At 45.4% G+C, this 24,514-nt stretch overlaps 2 protein-coding genes across 2 annotated transcripts in view; one reads left to right on the top strand and one right to left on the bottom strand.

The window, feature by feature from the left end:
• Positions 1-609: 609 nt before the first annotated feature.
• PtA15_14A7 (uncharacterized protein) lies at positions 610-2,316 on the bottom strand (the record flags this gene model as incomplete). Its single annotated transcript, XM_053163251.1, has 9 exons — positions 610-615; positions 810-1,043; positions 1,103-1,203; positions 1,296-1,396; positions 1,468-1,495; positions 1,570-1,684; positions 1,761-1,829; positions 1,896-2,010; positions 2,126-2,316. 9 exons carry the CDS (start codon positions 2,314-2,316, stop codon positions 610-612), a joined length of 960 nt encoding a protein of 319 aa, XP_053026682.1.
• Positions 2,317-2,879: 563 nt separating this feature from the next.
• Positions 2,880-24,514, top strand: part of PtA15_14A6 (uncharacterized protein) — a gene marked incomplete at both ends in the record, with an annotated part of 41,624 nt that continues 19,989 nt past the window's right edge. Inside the window, 4 exons of the mRNA XM_053163240.1 lie at positions 2,880-2,998; positions 3,080-3,626; positions 3,696-3,791; positions 3,867-4,837. Of these exons, the coding sequence (XP_053026681.1) occupies positions 2,880-2,998; positions 3,080-3,626; positions 3,696-3,791; positions 3,867-4,837 (1,733 nt within the window). The remainder of the gene's footprint in view (positions 2,999-3,079; positions 3,627-3,695; positions 3,792-3,866; positions 4,838-24,514) is intronic.

Below are 24,514 nucleotides of genomic sequence, written 5' to 3'. Positions count from 1 at the left end.
GGATCCGCATTTGGTTTCTACGGAAAAACCCTCAAAGGCTCCATCGGCAGGAAACTCACTGATGTCTCGTCTGGCCTCTCGTATCAGCGCACAACCAACACCTCAGGAAGATGAGGTTGATCAATTTTTGTCTGCTAATCTGACATTTGGTGACGGTGCAATCGAAAATAAAAACACACCTTTGACTTGGTGGAAGGTATTTATTCATTTTTTTACCTTCTTTCATCAATTTGCATCCAGGAAACTGATTTACTATGTAATATACAGGAAAACCAAGCGAGGTACCCAACCCTGGCTGTGATGGCCCGTGCTTATCTGGGGACTCCAGGTAGCTCCTGTGCGGTTGAGCGACTATTCTCGGCAGCGGCCAATGTATGTAGAAGCAACCGAGGCCGCTTGCTCCCCTCCACAATGTCACATTGTGTGAGCAGCCTTATGTGGCTTCGTCAGGAAGTGCCCCTAACAGGAGACTTCACCAAGGCTGGAGAGGTTATAAAAGGGTTGGGTTGCAAACCCAGCACCTAGTTGTTCCCCCTCCCCAATCCTCACGCTGGTTATTGTATCCAAAAAAATTGCTGGTTATTGTATCCTTACACGCAAAAAAATTTGTTAAGTCTGGTTATCGTAGAGTAGTCCAAAAAATGGATCCCGGAAAGAGTAGTAGCGTTATTGAGCAAAAAAAAAACTACGATAACGCTACTTTACCAATAACCGTAAAGTAGCGACCCACCGTTGCTTCTACAATTCAAAATGGTTAGTGTGAGAGAGATGGAAATATCTAGAGGTAGTACTTCATTCCAGTGACTCACCTTTGCCCGAAGTATCTGACCGGCCATTTGGATGGTAAGAATCCGAGACAATTTTTGTTCCAAGTCAATTGAATCCAGTTTTTGGTTGTTACAACAGTAATCGCCACCCGCCAAGGCTCCAAGCAGACCTTTGGGGCTACTTACAGGAGATTCAATGAATTCCTTCATTCTCTCACCGATCTTTGTTTGGGCATTTTGTTGCCAGTGTGAAATTTGATCTTCGTAATGAGCCCACTACAAGTCAAAGTACGAAATTCAGCTGGGTTTCGTGAGTTGAATCTTCCCGCGCTTACCTTGGTGAACGTGTCTTGTTTGCCGGCTTGAAGCTCTTGGGCTTGTGCTTTCATGATCATCGTGACTTGTGCGATTGCCACTATTGCCCCACCGGCAGCCGCTATCGCAAAAGGCACCGCACCATAGAACATAAAAACCTTGATAATGTTGTTAAAATGCCGGTAAATATTTTATTCGTGGTAAAGTGGGTACTTACTACACCGGCTATGAGGGCCACGACAGACATGATCAGGGTGAGTATCATTGCTATTTCTTGGAACAGTTGAAATTTCCTTTTGGCATCTTGTTTGTACCTGGAAGAATTGAATAGTTTGTTGAATGATCAGAGGTGGCAAGATATTATCTGTCTTGTGAGATCACTCACAAATCATTTACAAGCTCGGCTCCAATGGCTGAATCGAATGGGTTCCTTCATAAGCCACAAATAAAAAAATAAAATCACTCGGCTGGTCTGGGAATAACTTACCTTTTGTTTGACCGGCCGCGAAGGCGATGGCAGTGTAGAGGGAATCATGATACATGGTATATTGCTCTGCAGCCGCTAGCACCCACCATGCCCTGCCGCTGATAGGAGAACAGAGCTGATTGGGAAATCAGAAGGAGCGTGAATTTAATAGCTAGAACAAAGTGAGGATTCAAAGCCGAAAAGGAGATTACCTGACCGGCTGAGCAAAACAGATTCAAGCCGCATTCGAAGTTGAGGGCGCTATTTTGAGCGGCAAACACCTGGGGGAAGATAGCTCGGATGAGTTTGGAGCAGAGGAGAGGATAGATAGGATTCTGTGAACTGACTGTTAGGTTTACTTGCAGTCCGCCCGGGTAATTTCTAAGGTAGTCATCAATTCTGAGTTCTTTCCAGGTTTCAGGACTCAGTGGTTTCCGGTCGCATTCGTACGGTTGGAGTGGGCTGTTGTCAACCGGCGGCGGCGGCGGCGGCGGTGGTGGTGGAGGTGGTTGCGGCCCTCCCGCTGAGATTTTTTTCATCAAACTCTGCTGTGATTCAGGAACTCGAGCAGGCTGACTCACGCGGATCGGCTGGGCGGCGGGCGTACAACAAGTGCGAAAGGCCCGGCGTTTTCCGGCCAGAGGAGACTTGAAGAGCCTGCGCGTTAACGTTGGGTATGAGTGCGATCAATAGGCTTTGCACAATAGCCTGGATCAGTAGGAGTTTGAAGAAGTAAGTTGCGGGATGAAGAGAAAGTGTCGATTGCATTTAGCAGCAGTTGATGGTTATGGTACATATGTTGGGATCAAGAATCGTGCATGAGAATGAGGGAAGGATGGGACTGGGAGGGACTGGGAGCCCACTATGTACTCCTGGGGAAGCGTCGCTGGCCACCCTGGCGGTCGCTGGCATCAAGCCTTGAGACTCGGAAGCTCAGGGATCATTCTCAAGCCTCTCCCCTTAGTCTCTCTGACTACGCCCGCTGCACCGGAGGACTGCAACACAACAAGACCACGCCACTCCAGAAAGGCCCCACCCACTGTGATTACTGCTCAGCTGGAATGTGTGAGGTCTGACCTTTCAAAAGAATCTGTGCAAAGTCTAAATTTCTAGTAAAAATATTAAATCCAAGATAAGATGAAGAGTCTCGAGGTCGGGATTTACATTTGTACATGTGACGGACCGGCGCACCACAGCGCCGGCCGGGGGAGTTTCAGTTACATAAACATCCGATCCGGAAAGAAAATAAAAACAAACAGAAAATTATCACCCAACTCCCCAATGGGAACAGCCGCCAAGAACGACCACCTCTGACGAACCCAAGAACCATCATGACCAGACGAGCCAACCCACCCCCCACCAACGACCACCAGCCAGCATGGGTCATCCAGAAGTACGGCGGAACGAGCGTCGGAAAGCTCCTGGCCAACGTCGCCACTCAAATCTTGCCGTAAGCAGCAAAAAAAAAAAACCCTACCAGCTGGCACCGCTCTACCTACTGACAAAAAAAAATACATCCTCCCCGTCACAGCTCTACCCTCGATGCCGGTCACAGGGTCGCAATCGTCTGTTCAGCCCGATCGGGGAATACCAAATCCACCGGGACGACTAACCTGCTCCTCAAGGCTGCCTTAGAAGCACTCGAAAACACATCCTCAGCCAGCATCCAGCACTCCCCCTCTCAAGCCACCTTCTCGCCCCCTCAGAGCACCACCAACACCCTCGCCGGACCAAACCCATCGATCCTCTCCCAAATCCTCGCCCGGCGCGGCTCCCCAACCCCTCGTCTACTCTCCAGGACCAACTCGACGGCCAACGGCTTCACCTCCCCCAGCTTGTATACCAGCCATCACTCGCCAGGAATAAACAACCTCTCCCTGGGGGACTCCACTCACCAGCCTGCCGAGGAACAGAACAACAACAACAACAGCCCATTCGAGAAAACTATCGAAATCCTCAAGGCTGATCATCTCAAGGCCGCCTCCGAGCTGATCTCCAACGAAAACCTGCTCTCGGATCTCCAGTATGACATAGCCTACGACTGCGAAAGGCTACGTAGCTTACTCCTAGCCACTCAGGTCAATAACAGGCTTCTTTTTATTCACTTTTTCACAATCCAATCTAACTTCTATTCCCTGATAAAATAGATCCTGGAAGAAATCTCTCCCAAATCAAAGGATTTGATCATCGGAGTGGGCGAAAAGCTATCATGTCGACTGGTGACGGCCTACTTAACAGATCAGGTAAGCTGTTCCCGATCAAAATTGTTAATCGAGCAGATATCTTGGAACCAACCTCGAGACAATTTGACCACATAGGGATTCGATGTCGAACTGGTTTGTCTGGATAACATCGTCGAGCGCATCGAATTTGAGGCCCCAGATGGCGATCCGGATGGGGTCTACCAGTCCCCCGGCGGCCAACTCAGGCAACCATTCTACGACCGCTTGGCCTTACGACTCGGGGAGAGGTTGAAGCAGTGCGAAGATCGAATCCCGGTCGTCACCGGATTCTTCGGCGTCGTACCCGGATCACTCTTGACTCAGGTCGGCCGTGGCTACACCGATCTATGCGCCTCGCTGTGTGCCGTAGGTCTCGGTGCGGCAGAGCTTCAGGTTTGGAAAGAGGTCGATGGCATCTTCACTGCCGATCCTAGAAAAGTTCCCAAAGCACGCCTACTCAGTGTAGTCACCCCCGAAGAAGCAGCAGGTCAGGAGGAATTATTTTGGTTCATTCAACTGGTCAACGCATTGACCGGCGATTCCCCCACAGAGTTAACATACTACGGTTCCGAGGTCATCCATCCCTTCACCATGGAACAAGTCATCCGAGCCTCGATCCCCATCCGGATCAAGAACGTCATGAATCCCCAAGGACCTGGAACGGTGATCTACCCCAATCGATCGATCCCATCCTCGCCCAAGATAGTCGAGATCACTGGGGGAGCCGATGAGATTCACAGCAAGGCACCCACGGCGATCACCATCAAGGAAGACATCGTCGTGCTCAACATCCATTCCAACCAAAAGACCATCTCCCACGGCTTTTTTGCCCGAATCTTCGGCACCCTCGACAAGTTCGGCATCGCCGTCGACCTCATCTCTACCAGCGAGGTCCACGTCAGTATGGCCATCATGGTCAATGAGATCTACCGCTTCAAGGGCTTTGATCGGCTCGTCAAGGAACTCAAAGATATCGGTGAGGTCTCCGTCCTCAACCAAATGGCCATCCTCTCCCTGGTCGGTCGAAAGATGAAAAACATGGTCGGGATTGCTGGGAAGATGTTCAGGTTAGCCAATCCCCTCCTCCCACCCCCAAAAGGTGTGAACTCCGGACGACTCCAAGATTCTTGGAGTGGAGGATTGTTCACTCCAAAACCAGCCCCCATTTGGAGTGCCCAACCCGACACTCCAGGCTGGTATGGAGTGAACACCCTGCCACGCCAAAACTAGCCCCCCCTCAATGGCCTGTCTGCGCCGGCCATTGAGGGAAGTATGTACACTCAATGACCGGCACAGGCCGGCCATTAAGGGCAGTACACTTGATGAGCGGCACAGGCCGGCCATCAAGGGCAGTACACTCAATGACCGGCACAGGCCGGCCATCAAGTGCAGTACACTCAATGACCGGCACAGGCCGGTCATCAAGCAGACACACCCCTCTCAATGACCGGCATAGACCAGTCATTGAGAGACACACTCCTCTCAATGACCGGCAAGGACCGGTCATCAAGAGGATCCATCCCTCTTGATGACCGGTTTGTACCGTTGTGGTGATCATTTTCGTGGTGCCCGTGGCGCAGATGATTTTTCAAAGTTTCAGCCATCAAGACATCAACTCCCAGGGTGTCAAGATCAATCAGTGCGCCCGCGCGCGCGTCGGAATCCTCAAGGCGTATCAGGATCAAGATGGTGTTTTGGTTTCTTTTGTTTCTTTTGATCTATTTTGTTTTGTTTTGATTTCTTTCATGCGCGCGTTGGAGAGGATTTGCATGAGGAGGGTTGGTTTTTACATATGTCTTATCCCTGTTTGGTCTGGTTTCTTTGTTTGGTTGTGTTGTTGTGGCTTGTTTCTTTCTGTTGTTGTTGCGCGTGCGCGCGCGCAGGTGTATGATCACTACCAAGATGGATGGATTTGCGATGTTGTATATTGATCAATATAGCGTATATTGATCATTTTTTTTTTTTTTTTTTTATTCCTGTTGATACCTTTGTCTGTGTTCCATGTCTCCTTAATACTCTTCTATAATCTCTCTCCTTCCCCTTGTGTTAGCTTCAAGCCACAGGATTTTTTTTTTTGCCTGATAAAATTGATTAATTTCTACATACACCATTCAATTCTTCCTGAAAATGCAAGTTTTAGGATTAATCCAGGGTAGCTGAGGGGTCTCAATTTTCTTTTCTTTTTTTTACATCAACAATTGATGTTATCAGAAGTCTCCAAATCTACTTTTTTTCAAAAAAGGAAAAACATTGACCCCTGACCTCTCTCATGATACCATCCTGCACTCATTCTTAACTTGGTTGGTTGAACTTCCTGAAGATATTGCATATCATACTTAGAGTACTACATGCATAGATGGCCTTTTTGAAATTAGTTTACCATGGTTTAGCATATTTTTGTCAGGTTCTTTTTTTTATCTACTTTTGTTATCAACCGGCACAGATTGATGAGGAATATTTCCTCAGAAAATTTCATTGGGAAAATTTTTCTGCATATAAAACCCAGAAATATTATATTTGGGGTCACATCCATTATGCAGCAGCTATAATCTGATCAGTTGCCAAATAGCACTACTTTGGTTGTTTATTGGTGTTTCTGCAACTATATCTGATCCCAGCCTGGGAATGTTTCCAAAATATTGGTACCAAAATGTTGACAAGCACACAAAGTTTCATAGTGTACCTTTGCTGACCACAAAACCCCCAAATGTAGCACCTACAGTCTGATCAGTTTCCAAATATCACTACTTTGGTAGCTTCTTGGTTTTTCTGCCACTATATCTCATCCCAGCGTGGGAATTCTTCTGTCATGTTGTAACAAAAATATTTACAAGGCTCCAAAGTTTCATTATGTACCTTTACTGACCACAAAACCCCCAAATTTAGCAGTTACAGTCTCATCAGTTTCCAAATATCACTACTTTGGGAGTTTCTGGGTGTTTATGTTGCTATATCTTGTCCCAGTGTGAAAATTCTTCAGCCATAAGGTTGTCAAAATGTTAAAAATTGGCCAAAATCTCATTATGTACCTTTACTGACCACAAAACCCCCAAATGTAGCAGCTACAGTCTCATCAGTTTCCAAATATCACTACTTTGGCAGTTTCTGGGTGTTTCTGCCACTATATCTCATCCCAGCGTGGGTATTCTTCTGCCATATGGTTACCAAAATGTTCAAAAGCCCCCAAAGGTTCATTATGTACCTTTCCTGACCGCAAAACCCCAAATGTAGCAGCTACAGTCTGATCAGTTTCCAAATATCACTACTTTGATAGTTTCTGGGTGTTTCTGCCACTATGTCTCATCCCACCATGGGAATTCTTTGGCCATAAGGTTATCAAAATGTTTAAAATTGGCCAAAATCTCATTATGTACCTTTACTGACCACAAAACCCCCAAATGTAGCAGCTACAGTCTCATCAGTTTCCAAATATCACTACTTTGGCAGTTTCTGGGTGTTTCTGCCACTATATCTCATCCCAGCGTGGGTATTCTTCTGCCATATGGTTACCATAATGTTCAAAAGCCCCCAAAGGTTCATTATGTACCTTTCCTGACCGCAAAACCCCAAATTTAGTAGCTACAGTCTGATCAGTTTCCAAATATCACTACTTTGGTAGTTTCTGGGTGTTTCTGCCACTATATCTCAAGAGACCTGAGACCAAAGAACCAGCAGCTCCTAAAGAAATTACATGCTATGAATGTGGTAAGACTGGGCATAGGTCTACCAAATGTACCAAGAAGATCAGCAAGAAGATATCAGTGATTCAGAGTGAAGATAACCAATTATCATGTGACACTATTAGCATTTCCTCAGGAGAATTCCTTCCTAGTGATTCTGATGACTCAGATGATGAATCAGCAAGCAATTTTAATCACGCCATTACATGTAAAGCAGACAGGCTTATATCTAATATTTCCAAGATCCCAGAGGATAAAGCCCCACATAATATTAGGAAGTTACCAGTAGTTAAACCTGACCAAGTAGGTAATATGCACACTACAGGAGGAACAAACACTACCAATATACTATGTAATAAGTATAAACTTAAATGTCTCATTGATGGTGGAGCATTCTGTTCAATAATTAGCCCCAAATTATTAGACACTATTATGCCTGACTGGAAGACCAAGCTATCCCTAGTCAAGAAGGAGAAATTCTACAGCTGCAATAGCAAATTGTCCCCACTAGGTATCATTACTCTAGATATTATTTTCCCTCACACAAGATCTAGTGTACAAATTACAGTTGAGCTAGTAGTAATGGCAGATTTCAAGATGAAATACATTATCCTTGGTAATGATTACATTATTAATTATGGTATTGACGTCATTAACAGTAATGGCAGATACTTTACCATAAATGGAGATCTCTTGACTAAATTTGAACTAGGAATTACGGAAAAATTTACATTAGAGCAACTAGAATGTAATGCTGTGGAAGCCTCAAAATTCTCTATGTTGTAGTGTGGAGTGGGCAAACTCCACATTTGGAGTATCCAGGGTTCAAGAGGCGGACGGGGAGGAGCAATGCAGAGGAAGCAACCAGCCAGCAACAGATTAAGAGTCTATAGCCTACCAAAACGCTAGCCATCATCGCTTGACTCTTGCCGGCATCCGAATCAGTTTATGGTAAAAACCCGCCGGGATCAGCCTGATTTAGCGGGACCATTACCTCCACCGACACGAGCGAAACGTCCGAAGCAGACGAAGGCGTACAAAGAACTCTTGAAGCTACCTCTGTTACCTCCCTCCCCTGTCGACGAGCGTCAAGATCCGTTAGGATACAACCCCCCTCCTTCACCTTTTATTTCGGCAATATCATACGTTTTTTCCAAGGTTGTAACCCGACACATTGACGAAGGCACATCAACATTGACTTCATCCTCACTTGGACATCGAATTGTCCAAAACCCGTTCGGTCTACCTATCACAACATTCATACCAACACCTGTTTACCGACCAAAAAACAACATCCCAAGGGGAACATCTCCACCTCATTCCACGTCCGATTCAACATCCATTGCCTCTGAACTTGATAACACTCCCGACTCACCTACTTACTCCATGTCGCAAGGCACCACAACCGAAATCTCGCCGAGAATCAAGTTCATCCAACAGCCCAGTATCTACAAGTCCGAAGTTGACCAGCTCTTACCGGATGGTTCCAACTTCAATAAGTGGAAACGTGGTCTCACACGAGTTATTCTCCTCACCCTCGGTCATCCCAATTTTTTCGACAATGCAACAAACTATACGAAATTATCGGCCCAAGAGAACACCTGTCTCCTGTACCTGGTTCAAATCACGGTACACGAAGAACTGTTGTCCATCGTGGACCAATATACAAAGGGCACAGATGCGTTCGAGGCGGTTCAAACGAACTTTCAAGGGACGGTTAGGTTCCGTCAAATGGAACTTGTCGACAAACTCCTCGAAATACGGGTCTTGGCACCATCGACCGAACCATCACAACTCCCAGGTCTGTTCAACAAAAGTTTTGACGTATTCTCTGATCTCCAGAAGGTGGGCGCGGGTATCCCACCGCTCGTGGAGAGCCTCATCCTCCAGTCAATCGTTCCTCCGCCTCCATCCATGTCTAGATCGCAATTGTTTCAGAATATCTCCTTACAACTCGGCACAAGGAAGGATGTCACAGCCCGCGACATACAGACGATCATCACCTCTGCATACGGCGAGGCTGTTAGATTTGATTCCGCATTGACCAGCCAACCATTGGTGTTTCGCACTTGGCCTAACCAACAACAATCGACCAACAACTGGAACTTGCAGCCCCCTCGACCACGACAACAGGGGCGAGGCACATTTCAGAACCCGTCCCCAGGACAACAACCGAATCCCAATATCAATCGACCTCGTCACCAAAATGTCGGCCGGCCAGGCCATCCAACAATTGACAACATCGCAGCCGCCATCAACAACATACAAAAGGGGAATCGTGGTCCCTCGGACGCGAATCTCCTGGCCGCTAATCCCTGCGCTTACTGTGGAGGTGTGGGGCATTGGAGGTCGACTTGTCCGATTCTCCGCAGGGATGCTAACCTGCAGCCTGCCTCCAGATACCTCCAACCCAGGTCGCCCCGCTTCCGGTTTCGCCCGTCAGGCTGCACCTCCGAACAACCCAACCCCCAGACCTGATCAGAATGTGGCGGTTTGATCGGTTGCGGGTCCGGATGCGACAGGTGTTGCCGACGCTGGCACAGTTTTGGATTCAGGGGCGACCCACCACGTGAGCGGATCTCTCCTAGACTTTTCTTTCATTTCCGTTTTACGGCCGCCAGTAAGACTAAATCTTGTGTCTTCATTGGGATATATGACGGCAACTCATAGTGGACACCTCAAGATAACCAGTGGGGCTGGTACCCTAGCAGTACCAAAAGTCCTGTACAGCCCTGAAATGACGGGCACACTCCTTAGCCTTGGCCAGTTCATCGATTCGGGATTCCGGCCGATGTTCCTACCTAACAACAACATTCGTTTGACCTCTTCCTTCTTATCTTTCACGGCCTCATATCGGAACCGATCTTGGTTCGTTTCACCTGACTCCTTCCGACCTATTTCTTTATTGATCAAATCCGCCACACTTTTGCCTATTCCATCAACACCCTCATACGACTGGCATTGCCGACTCGGTCACGTTTTGGATGCGGTTGTGAAGGAATTCCTGAAACGTTTCGTTCCTTCTTTTGACTTGAAGTCTTGGACCCCTTTCATCTGCGAATCTTGCAAACAGTGCAAGAGCGAGCGACGCCGACACCACCTTCCTGAAGTGATCTCACTCTCACATCGGCTTGACTTGTTAGTAACCGACGTACTTGGCCCGTTAGATGCGGACATCCACGGGAACCGGTTCCTGCTGACTGTCTGTGATCACGCGACAACATATTCGTTTGTTTTTCCCATGAAAAGTCGCTCGGAGGTTCCGAACATAAAAACTTCTCTTGTTAAACGTCTTATTTCTCATTTCAAAAGTGCTCCGAAACATATCCGATGCGACAAGGCTAAGGAATATACAACTACATCTTTCAAATCCTTTCTCGACTCTGTTGGCACTTCGATTATATTCACATTGCCGTACACTCCCGAACAAAATGGTGAAGCAGAGCGACTAAACCGGACACTTGGTGATGTGGCGAGAACAACACTCACCCATTCTCAACTTCCTGCGTCACTGTGGTCGTACGCATATTGTTGCGCGTGCTTCCTGGTGAATCGCATCTCGAACAGTCAATGCAAGTCCAGTCCGTTGGAGCTTTGGTCGGAGCGGAAACCTGCGGCTGAATCTTTTTACCCATTTGGGACGAGGGCGTGCATTCACATCCCCAAGGAGCGTCGACGGAAAATGGATCAGAGAGGCTGGACAGGTTATCTAGTAGGATATCAAGATGACAAACGGGGATGGTTTTTTTGGAATCCGGCGACACAGAAGATTATTAACTCAGAGTGTGCTGAGTTCCTTGATTATCAAGGGAAACTATTGATTCCTTCTCCTAATTCATCTCCTGACACTTCTTGCGCCCGTAGGGTACTCACACTTGGCGAGGAAAAAACCAAGGAAATCTGCGATGCCCAGGACAGCCAAATTGACGACATCCAGGCAATTTCAGACGCGGACATTCCTACTAATCTCCAGAACGCATTAAGTTGTCAGGCAAAAGACAAATGGCGGGCGGCTTGCGTATCCGAATGGGATCAACTCGTCCAAATAGACACCTGTGACATTGAAGACAAGGCTTCCAAACATTCGATCGGTACGCGGTTCGTTTTTGACATTAAAAGGAAATCAGATGGATCGGTCGATCGCCTCAAAGCAAGATTTGTGGTGCGGGGTTTCAAACAGCAAATTGGCCGCAACGTTAAGTCCACATTTGCGCCTACAGCGTCGCTCACAACACTTCGACTTCTCCTCACCTTGGCCATCAGGAACGGATGGAGGATCAATTCTTTCGACATAACTGGAGCATTTGTGCATAGCCCAATCGATGAAACGATCTACGTGGATCCGCCGGTCGAACTGTTTCCCCACTTAAAAGGCAAAGTTCTCAAACTCAAAAAAGCACTTTATGGCACTCGGCAAGCAAGTAGATGCTGGTGGAAACATTTCAGGGGATTACTGCAAGGTTGGGGTTTTCATTGCGACGAGGTGGAGGAATGCTTATATCAATACAAGAAAGGCGACTCCGTAATCATCATCTGGATACACGTGGACAACGGCATTGTGTTCAGCAATGACGATCGCGCATTACAACTGCTACGCGACAAACTGGAACAGAATCTCCGTGTGAAGTGGGACTCTCAGCCCGACAAGCTGGTCAGGATCAAAATTGAATACAACAATGGGGCCATCTATCTGAGTCAACCTCTTCTGACAGACCAAACAATATCGAAATTTCAGGAACAGGTACAATCAAAAATCATCCCGACTTATACACCTCTTTTAGGCAGTGACTTGGTGACATCGACGGGCGATCCTGTCGACGCACCTCTCTATCAATCTCTTATTGGTTCACTCAACTACCTGGCACTAGGTTTGAGACCGGATCTCAGCTTTGCAGTGAACTACCTTGCTCGGTTCAGCGCCAATCCGGACAAATCTCATTGGAACAGTCTCAAACATCTCATCCAGTATCTGGCGACAACTAGGGATAAACGGTCGAAACTTGAATGCATTGATGAAAAATTGGTCACATGGTCGGACGCGAACTGGGGGGGTGAATTTCAACGGTCGACATCAGGTTTCATTATCACTTTCCTTGGAAGCCCGATTGCGTGGGGCTCCAGACGGCAGAAAGTAGTGGCAACGTCAACCTGCACGGCGGAGTTCATATCCATTGGTTCATTGGTTGATTTCCTTTTATTTCTCATTCCCATCATTTCCTCTCTCGACATCAATCCTGAATTAATCCTGAAATGCGACAACAGAGCCGCGGTTTTGGTATCCGACAACAATGCATCCAAAGGGCGGATGAAGAGCTTGGAGCGAAACTTCTTCTTTGTGAATGACGCGGTTAGGGAGCACAAGATCAAGCTCGAATGGGTGGCGACTTCGGACAACATCGCAGATTTCTTCACCAAACCTCTACGGGCCAATCTTCACAATGTTTCACTCGACAAAATTTTCAAATAATTCTTTTGGCCAGATCCATTCTATTATCACATCTCATTTCTTTGTTTTGATTTTTTCACATGTTTTCATTCCTCTCTCAAATTGTTTCTCATTTTTTTTAACTTTAGAGTTGTAGTTAGTGATGTGGAGTTTGAGGGGGGGTGTTGTAGTGTGGAGTGGGCAAACTCCAAATATTTGGAGTATCCAGGGTTCAAGAGGCGGACGGGGAGGAGCAATGCAGAGGAAGCAACCAGCCAGCAACACTCTAACACTATATCTGACGCCAGAATTTCACCAGATCTGACACCAGAACAAACAGACAAATTAGTTTCATTACTGCATAAACATAAATTGGCCTTTGCTAAAGCTGATGAACCCTTTGGATGCATTAAAGGACATGAAGTAAGAATCAATCTTAATACTTCCAGACCTTATCCACCAGCTTTGAGAAAAGCCTCCTACCCAGCATCCCCTAGAAGCAGAGAAGCCTTGCAACAACATTTAAATGAATTAGTTAGAATGAAAGTTCTGCGCAAGGTTGGCGCAAATGAGAATGTGGAAGTTACAACACCTGTAATCATTGCGTGGCATAATGATAAGTCCAGGATGGTTGGTGATTTTAGAGCCCTCAACACCTACACTATTCCTGATAGGTATCCTATGCCCAAGATTAGTGAAGCAATCACACAATTCAAGAATGCAAAATTTATTACCTGCATGGATGTACTAAAAGGATTTCACCAAAATGTAATTCATGAAGACAGTAGACATTTGTTGCGCATTATATTACATATGGGTATTTATGAATATCTCAGAATGCCCTTTGGAATTAAAAATGCACCATCTCACTTCCAGAGAATGATGGATACTGAATTCCACAGAGAATTACATGAGGGAAGGCTTATAATTTACATTGATGACATTATCATATTCAGCCAAGACTGGGAAGAACACCTCAAGAAGTTGACCATAGTCTTAGAAAGAGTAATTAAAATGAATATGAAAATATCAATGAGTAAATGCCAATTTGGATTTCAAGAAATTAAAGCTCTAGGACACATAGTATCAGGACTCAGTATAGCTATAGACATGAATAAAGTAGCAGCTGTTTTGCTCAAACCTATGCCAACTAACCTGAAGGAAGTACAGTCATTCTTAGGTTTTGCAAGTTACTATAGACAACACATTAAGGATTTTGCAAAAATAAGTGGCCCACTTTACCAACTCAGTAGTCCCAACACTGCCTTTGAGATGACAACTACTAGAGTTGAAGCCTTTAATGTAATGAGAGAAAAACTTACATCAGCACCAATACTGTTCATGCCTGATCCCCATAAACCTTACAGATTATATGTAGATGCCAGCATGGAAGGTTTAGGCGCTGCATTACATCAAATACAGGATTTTGAAGTCCCCAGAGAAGGAGTCATATGCTACATTTCACGCACCTTGAAAGACAGTGAAAAAAGATATCAAGCCAGCCAGCTAGAATGTCTTTGTCTAGTATGGGCACTTGAAAGATTACACTACTATTTGGATGGATGTGACTTTGAAGTCATTACTGATTGCATAGCCCTTAAAAGTCTCTTAGGTATGAAAACTCCCAATAGACATATGCTTAGATGGCAAATTGCTGTTCAAATCTGGAGAGGAAGCATGACTATTATCCACAGAGCTGGAAATATCCATAAAAATGCGGATGGTCTTAGCAGATGGTCTCTAGAAAATTTACCAGAGAACCCAGCGTGGGACGGAGAAAATGCTGCAAAAATCATGGCTTTATTTCCCCTTGAGAATGATGAAGATAATCCTGCATATGATGCTCCTTCAGAAAATTATGATATCCTTGGTTTACATGTATGTGAAATGGAAGAAGAATTCTGGGATGAAATCAGAGAATCCTATGATACCAATAAGAATACTTCTACCATCAAAGAAATACTACAGAGTAAGTATAAGAATATGGATTTAATTAACTCATTAAAAGAACCCTGGGCTACAGCTTTTAAAGAAGACAGATTTTCCCTTCTTGATGGATTACTTTACCATAGAACCAAACATACTAGTGTGGTAGTACTGGTGCAAAGAGAACATATCAATTTATTTCTTAGAGAATGCCATGATAATATCACTGCTGGGCATTTCTCCGTAGAGCGCACTACAGAGAGAGTAAAGCACATTGCATGGTGGCCAAACTTTAAGAATGAAACCAAGGACTACTGTGAATCTTGTGAAAGGTGCCAAAAAGCCAACAAAGCTACAGGAAAGAGATATGGACTATTACAGGAAATTGAAGAACCTACTGAAAGATGGTCTGTCATTAATATGGATTTTGTTACAGGATTACCTCCTGCAGGACAAGATAACTATAATTCAGTACTAGTGGTAGTAGACAGATTTTCCAAAAGAACCAAATTCCTTCCATGTCATAAAGAGAATACAGCCTTTGATATAGCTATGTTGTTCTGGCAAAAGATAATTGCTGATGTAGGATGCCCAAGATACATTATTACAGACAGAGATCCTAAATTTACGTCAGAATTCTGGAGAGGAATTTATGATCTATGTGGTACACAATTAAAGTTCTCCACAGCTTATCACCCACAGACTGATGGATTAGCTGAAAGGATGATTCAAACTCTTGAAGACATGATCAGAAGATATTGTGCCTATGGATTGGAATTTAAGGACAAAGATAATTATACTCATGATTGGTGCTCACTCTTACCAGCCCTTGAGTTTGCCTACAATTCCAGCAAACATAGCTCTATCAATATTACTCCTTTTGAATTGGAAAGAGGATGGATTCCATGGTTCCCCAAAGACTTGGTTTTATCTAAATCTGTAACAATACATCCTAATGCGTCAGACTTCCATCAAATGATGACTAAGACAGCTAATTACGCAGCAGAATGCATTAAAAAATCCTTTGAATACAACAAAACTAGATGGGACAAGACTCATAAACCTCATCAGTTTAAAGTTGGAGAAGAAGTTCTTATTTCTACATTTAACTTTACCAACCTCACTGGCCCTAAGAAATTGAGAGACTCATTTGTAGGACCATTTGTTATTAAAGCCTTACACGGAAAGAATGCAGTTGAAGTCATACTGACAGGTGAATTAGAAAGAAAACATCCTACTTTTCCTGTTAGTTTAATCAAACCTTACGTGCCTAGTAACAAGGAAAATTTCCCTTTAAGGAAAGACAACATTAAAGTTGTAATTCCAAGACTGGAGAAAGAAGTTGTGAAAATAAAGAAGGTTTTACAACACAGAAAAATCAGAAAGAAAAATGTGGACATTAAACAATATCTAGTTAGATATAGTGGTTCTAAAGAAGATGAATGGCTCACTACTGACCAAATTCCAGACTCTGAAAAAGTCCTCAGACAATACAGAGCTGATAAAAGAAATCTTTAATTCTTTGATCAGCCTTTTTTGGAGGGAGGAAGTGTCAGCCACAGAGTATATGTCACAGTACCTTACACGTACCAAGTACCTGCAATTGTTCACTTTACATATAGTACATTCCTTTTACACCTTTATTACATATGTATATCATTTGATACAAGCTTGAGAATGTACTCCTGTTATACATTACATTACAGATAACCATAGTTAAATACAGTTACCATAATGTACTATTGTTATGAGAGTTAAGTTACGTGCAACAGTAAGATTACAATACATTGTAATATTACTGTACACGTGAAATACCCCAAGACAGGTATCACTCATTTATCCCCTGTTACGCCTCAGTCCCCATTTACATAATATATTGGTTATGATATAATTACATAAACAATACATAATGTAATCCAATTCAAGGAGCAATGAATGGAATCAATGATTGGTTATGATCAGCTAGTGTGCACAGCTACTGATCCAGGATCAGTACTGATCATTACACCGCCCTGATCATTTCCAATGTTGATCCTCATGAGGATCTGCTTCCCTTGAGCGCTTCCAGTTCCCCCCTGGTCCTGAAGCGCCTCATATTCCCTCCTGCTCTTTCCCCTCTATATAAACACGCCCCTCAGGACTGTTTATACCTCAGAATATTATTACAGCAAAGTTTAACCCATACTATAGTTAAACAGTGCTTTCATTCTCACACATCATTCAATTCAGGAATACTCTCAACTCTTGATTACCCTTACCTTTCTGTAGGTAAAACCACGAACCCAAGTTGAGTTATTCCTTGGATGCCTATTAACACTCTGCGTTGATCTGGATGCGCCTGAATTGAGCAAGCCTCTCAGTCAAGATTACTGATAGAGTGAAACCTTTTACAGGTCTTACCACGAACCCATTGGCCCATCCTTGGCATCTTACACCATCATCTTGATAGTAACAACCCTCTCAGACACGGTTAGTTACATACAGGCTGACAGTTGCGCTATATGTCGCGGCTTAGGTTGCGCAAAGTAGAGCGGCTTTTGGTCCGCGCTAGGTAGAGCGGGTGGTGCGCTTATGAAGAGCGGGTAGTGCGTTGAGGAGATCGGGTATGGAGCCGCGCTAAACTTAATAAGTTAAGTGTTTTAGCGGGGATATGTATCCTGCCGCGCTAGGAGCGCAGGGATTTAACCGGATGGTTATGTGAGCTTAAATAAGCTTTAAGGTGGGGTTTGGTTCGGTTTATTTTGTTGGATAAACAAAAAAAACTAGGTAAGTTATGGGGTTATGGGTTTAAAAAGGGTTTGTTCCCGGCCAGACCCCCAATTGTCAGGCTCGGTGATGCCAAGAGCACGAGTGCTCTTCTAGCTACGCCGGCGACAGAGCACGGTACAGTAGCGCGCGGTAAAAAGTGTGAAATAGCTTAGAAAGCTATTTCTAATGAACCAAAAAATAGGTTAACGGAGGGGCCAGGGGCGCCTGGGGTTTTTTAGTGCCCTCTGCAGTTCTTACAGGGCCTACGCACTGAATGCGCAGGGGTGTTTGTAGCCTGTGACGTCTGGGGCCCTTAACAAGGGGGTATTTGCGCGTCGAAACGCTCCCAGGAGATATAAAGGGATGGGAATCCCGGTAGAAAGGAAAAAAACACAGACTTACTTGTAAAAGGAAGTCTGCGGCAAAAAAAAACACAAGCGATCCAATAAAACCAAAGTTGAGGCAAAGGCAGGCTGGCGTAATGGTCGGTAGGACAAGTGGCGAGACTGGCTGGGCGTCGAGCTGGTTATGAAAGGTATCTGAGGGGCCTTCCTTCGCCCGAAGGCCCTCGATTATATATTCGAGCTACAACCGATAGGGTTGTAGCTCTTATTGCAAATACTTCCTCCGTTTCTCGGCCGGAGGAAGCCTTGCTTCTAACAAGGATGACGGGAGTGAAGGGGGATTCTACTAGTCCCTTCGCTCCCGTTCATGGTTATCTGTCCTGTGATCTATTTGCTATTCCTTGGCTCGAGGAATAGCGTGGTTTATGTTCCATCCTTGGCCGGGGGAGGAGGAGTAGTATAATTCTGTTTCTCTCCTCCCCGACCGAAGTGCTTCTATTTCTCATAGAGACTACTCTCTGTTTAGTAGTCTCTTGAGAGTGTCTGACGACCCGTTCTCTTGGCTTGAGAACGGGTTTAAACTAATATTCTTTCTCCTGCCGATTCTTCAGCCGGAGCTTTATTTTCCTTACTCGTCTAAGGAATCTTTATTATTATGTGCGCGGCGCTCCGCGCCGCAGCTAGGTCTTTTTACAAGAAAGAATTCTATTTTGTACGCGGCGCTCTGCGCCGCTATTATTACATACAATTTTTGGAATAATACAATAGTTAGCCGGGCTCTAACTTGTTATAGTAGCCCGGCTGACAGAAACACCCAGAAACTGCCAAAGTAGTGATATTTGGAAACTGATCAGACTGTAGCTGCTACATTTGGGGGTTTTGTGGTGAACAAAGGTATGTAATGGAATTTTGGACGCTTGTAAACATTTTGGTAACCATATGGCAGGAGAATTCCCACGCTGGGATGAGATACAGTGGCAGAAAAACCCAGAAACTACAAAAGTAGTGATATTTGGAAACTGATCAGACTGTAGCTGCTACATTTGGGGGTTTTGTGGTTAGAAAAGGTACATAATGAAACTTTGGGGTCTTGTAAACATTTTGGTAATCATATGTCAGAAGAACACCCACGCTGGGATGAGATATAGTGGCAGAAACACCTAGAAACTTCCAAATTAGTGATATTTGGAAACTGATCAGACTGTAGCTGCTACATTTGGGGTTTTTTTGGTGAACAAAGGTACGTAATGAAATTTTGGGCGCTTTTCAACATTTTGGCAACCACATGGCAGAAGAATAACCGCGCTGGGATGAGATATAGTGGCAGAAACACCCAGAAACTACCAAAGTAGTGATATTTGGAAACTGATCACACTGTAGCTGTTACATTTGGGGGTTTTGTGGTCAGCAAAGGTACATAATGAAACTTTGGTGGCTTTTAAACATTTTTGAAACCATATGGCAGAATAACACCCAGGCTGGGATGAGATATAGTGGCAGAAACACCCAGAAACTGCCAAAGTAGTGATATTTGGAAACTGATCAGACTGTAGCTGCTACATCTGGGGGTTTTGTGGTCAGCAAAGGTACATAATGGAAATTTGGCCGCTTGTAAACATTTTTGTAAAACTCTGGCAGAAGAATTCCCACGCTGGGATGAGATATAGTGACAGAAACACCCAGAAACTACCAAAGCAGTGATAGTAGGAAACTGATCAGACTGTACCTGCTACGTGTGGGGGTTTTGTCGTCAGAAAAGGTACATAATAGTAATATTTCAAAAATGATCAGACTGTAGCTGCTACATTTGGGGGTTTTGTGATCAGCAAAGATACATAATGGAACTTTTGTGGATTGTAAACATTTTGGTAACCATATGGCAGAAGAACACCCACGCTGGGATGAGATATAGTGGCAGAAACACCCAGAAACTACCAAAGTAGTGATATTTGGAAACTGATCAGACTGTAGCTGCTACATTTGGGGGTTTTGTGGTCAGCAAAGGTACATAATGGAACTTTGGGAGCTTTTCCAAATTTGTGGAAACATATGGCAGAAGAACACCCACGCTGGGATGAGATATAGTGGCAGAAAAACCTAGAAGCTACCAAAGTAGTGATATTTGGAAACTGATCAGACTGTAACTGCTAAATTTGGGGGTTTTGTGGTCAGTAAAGGTACACTATGAAACTTTGTGTGCTTTTAAACATTTTGGTACCAATATTTTGGAAGAATTACCGGGCTGGGATGAGATATAGTCGCAGAAACACCAAGAAACGACCAAAGTAGTGCTATTTGGCAACTAATCAGATTATAGCTGCTGCATAAGGGATGTGACCCCAAATATAACATTTCTGGGTTTTATATGCAGAAAAATTTCCCAATGAAATTTTCTGAGGAAATATTCCCCATCAATCTGTGGTTGATAACGAAAGCAGATAAGAAAAAGAACCTGACAAAAATATGCTAAACCATGGCAAACTAATTTCAAAAAGGCCTTCTATGCATGTAGTACTCCAAGTATGATATGCAATATCTTCAGGAAGTTCAACCAACCAAGTTAAGAATGAGTGCAGGATGGTATCATGAGAGAGGTCAGGGGTCAATGTTTTTCCTTTTTTGAAAAAAAGTAGATTTGGAGACTTCTGATAACATCAATTGTTGATGTGAAAAAAAAGATAAAAAAATTGAGACCCCTCAGCTACCATGGATTAATCCTAAAACTTGCATTTTCAGGAAGAATTGAATGGTGTATGTAGAAATTCATGAATTTTATCAGGCAAAAAAAAAAATTCCTGTGGCTTGAAGCTAACACAGGGGGAAGGAGAGAGATTTTAGAAGAGTATTAAGGAGACATGGAACACAGACAAAGGTATCAACAGGAATAAAAAAAAAAAATGATCAATATAAATTGATCAATATACGCTATATTGATAAATATACAACATCGCAAATTCATCCATCTTGGTAGTGGATGACCTGTCCAGGAGTGTCACAACCCCGGAGTCTGAGTTCAGCACAAACTCAGATGATGGGGCGGCATGGGACTTCGTCTGAACCTTCTCAGATCACTCATCAAGATTCAATATCAAGATTCCAACCTTACTGAACCTACCCAGCGGCCTTCTGAGTTTTCCAAGCCTCCCAGCTCACTTTGAGTTCTTTCCTGAATCCTACTAAGATCACATTTCCCGCCCCCTTTCAACCAGATCTTTCACAAAAAACAAACCACCCCCAACAAGTATCTAAACCCCGTCGCCTCTTGACAAAATCCCCCCCCCCCCCTCTTAACCCTATCTCTTCGACTCATTACGACTCTTTTTACGGATCACCGCAAAGGCAGCGCTAAAGCGCAATTCCCCTTCCAGTAACTGCCAACGGCCCAGCACTGGTCGGAGTTCCACATTTGGTCCCCCGAGCCGGGATCGAACCAGCGACCTCAAGATTTACAGTCTCATCTCTACGGGATTTCGAGACGCTTGGCGGTCACCAGTCCTGCTCTTCAACTGAGCAACTGTTCCTATCCCTTTTCTCTCTTTTTTTTTTTTTTTTTTTTTTAGTGTTCAGCGGCGGAGGCGCGAGGGAGTAGAATTAAGTCCTCCCAACTGTGCACCTCCAGGGTTCTACTACGCAACGTCAAAGCATCACATCTGCCACGTTTGTGAGCCGCACCGGATTCGTTTTCCTTCTTCCAATCAAATCCCAGAACGGTTCTTTTTGGCATGGCAGACGCGCCCGCAACTCCTCCCACCGGTCAAATGGTGAAGATCAAGCCCCAAGACCGCGCTTTGAAGTTCTTTGGGACACGCGTTGAAGCTTTCCTTTGTCAATACGAGCTGGCCGCAAACCTAGACGGTGCCTCCGAAGAGGACATGGTTCTCCAGATTCCGTCCTTCCTCAGGAGCAAGGATATTCAGGACGCCGTGTGGGATATGAGTGGATACACAAGCAAGTCGTGGCTCACGCTCAAGGCTCAGATGGTGGAACGCTGGGGACAGGTGGACGTTGTGCGATACACGGTCGCCCATCTGCAAAACCTGAAGGATACTTGGGTCAGCAAGGAGGGAATCTCCAGCCTCAAGGATTATCGGTCGTTTAAATCTACCTTTGACGTCGCTCTTTTGTATCTTATCCGTTACGCACACCTGTCGTCTGAAGATTTAGCGGTCGACTACTTCTTCTTTTTGTTTTCTCTTGGGTTCCAGCAACGAATCAAGTCTCATCTCATCAAGGAAAAGAAGATGGCAAAGACTTTGGACAGGCGGTATCTTCTTCCAGCGCTCAGAGAACTTCGCGCAGCGGCCTCGTTGGAGATGGAGGAGGAGGTGGCCTTTACTTCTGAGCAAGTCAAACCTCAGGCTCCTTTGCCGCCAGCGACAAGCTTCAAGGAGTCTAACAATATCATGAAGAAGATGGAGGCTGACCGACGGCCAAGAGACGCGCCGGCTCAGTCACAAGCCCCGGCTACTGTGGACAACCTCTCCCGTATGCTCCAGTCTTTCGAGCAGCGGCTGAAGAAGGAGCTTGCAGTTTCTTCTCCCGTCGCTGCTGCGCGAGCAGGATCGCGTGGACCTCTCGTCTGCTATTATTGCCACCTTGAAGGTCACGGGACGGCGCGTTGTTTCAAGCTGAAGAAGGATAAGGAGGAGAAGTTGGTCAAGCAAAAAGGGACCAATTTCTTCCTCCCTAATGGCGCGCTGATCCCTTTTGACGCGTCGCGCCTGATTCGCCACGTTGTGGCTTCCTACCAACCTCAAGTGAGCTCAGCAACAACAGAGTTCAGGACAACTTGCGGCTCGCTGGACCCTTGGTATCCCCCAGCAGTATCCTCTCAATCCTTCTCTGGAGTCTACGAATCCGATCCAGCGCGCAAGAAGCATGAGGCGCCTAAACCCTTCAAGGCCCCCGCGGTCCACCCTTCAGCAGTGAAGAGGCTGTCAGGATTCGGGCCATGGCCCGACAGGCCCGGGCGCAGCTCCTGAGCTCCTCAACTCAAAGGTAGCCAAGACAACCATCTTGTCTCCTGTATCAAACACCCACACACCCACTTGTAAGTACAACACTTCTTCATTCTCCTGTATCGTTGTACCGAAGCAACCAAACCGGTCCATATGATAGAAAAACTAACCAGTTCGTTGCAATACCGTCCGCATTAGACGACGAGAGCATGGACTGAGAAACAAATCAGAACATACAGGAAGAAACAACCCTGTCGCCTGAACCAAACCAGCTACAAGCAACAACCGAGCGCACCACCCGACTTGTAGAGAAAACTTTGGACCCTGTGGCTTAACCAGGCCATCAACAAACCCGTGAGTATCAGCAGAAGCTCCACCTGCTACTCGGGTATAAAGACTCTAACCCTCAACCTCATCTTTATTGTTCCTCAGTACTCACTTCCTTGTTCACCAACCACACATCAGCTCAACCATATCACCTCTCCTGCTCACCAAAATCAGATCACACACCTCAGCACACTCGACAAACCACAGCTCTATTCTCCTGTTCTTCCATTTATTTCTTTGTTATCATCAACAGCTTGCGACGACCTCGTACCGCACTCTTGTTCTTCTCAGACCGCGGTTCTTTCTATTTTTCATTCTCACTTTGCCTACCCCTGCCCTTAAGGTACACCATCACAACTTGTCTTTCTTTTTATCTCATGAAGATTACCATGAGCTGACCAAAGTGAAATATAATCCTTAAGTCTTGCCATTCTCACAGATTTACAGTCTCGGTGCTTTCAAACGAACGACCTAACTCCCTCAATCAAACGACTTAAAGGGAAGCAAAGAAAATGGCATCAAACATTGCAACCAAGGAAGAGCTCGCCTGCCTCCTCACCCTACAAGGAGAAACCAATTACGCCCTCTGGTTCCTCCGCATGCGGACTTTCATGAAGAAAAAGGATTTATGGGGTGCCATCAACGCTGAACCTGGACCAAATCCTGCGCGCGCGCTAAAGAAACAGCTCAACAACGCCGCTGGAGTCATCGGCATGAAAATCTGCGATTGACTTTACCCCAGCCTTGTCACCGAAGACATTGAAGACAACGGTTTCCTCTTGTGGCGGAAAATCACTACTCAATACTCAAGGTACACAGCTCACCAATACACAAGATGCACCACGGCATGGGAAAACCTCCGATTCAACGGCCACATGCTCGACTTCTTGGATGATCTCAACCGTTGTCTCACCAACTTCGCTGCTATTGGAGAAGCTCGCGCCAGCAGAGACATATGCGGATACATCGTCGCAAAGCTCGGAACCTCTCGCCGGGCGCTCACTGACTCTTTCATTATGTAACCGGACCTCATGCGCAATCACGAACTCCTCATAAGCAAGCTGAGGGATATTGCTGAGGAGGAGGAACCTTCCAAACACAAGTCATCCTCCGAAAAAACCACCACTGCACTCAGTGCCAGGACCAGACCTCCGTCCGGATGCAGGAACGGCCGTCACAATCCGGAAGCGGCCCACACCGAGGATCAGTGTTGGGCGCTCCACCCTGAGAAGCTTCCAGTCAGGAAACCTAGGGTCCCACCCACCCAGCACAACACGGTAACCACAGAACAACCCCCGGCGACCGTTCATCCGTCTCAGTTTGAACGCCCCGCCTT

The sequence above is a fragment of the Puccinia triticina genome, chromosome 14A (genome assembly GCF_026914185.1).
Source record: "Puccinia triticina chromosome 14A, complete sequence".
Lineage (NCBI taxonomy): Eukaryota > Fungi > Basidiomycota > Pucciniomycetes > Pucciniales > Pucciniaceae > Puccinia > Puccinia triticina.
This window is presented reverse-complemented; position numbering and strand designations above follow the sequence as displayed.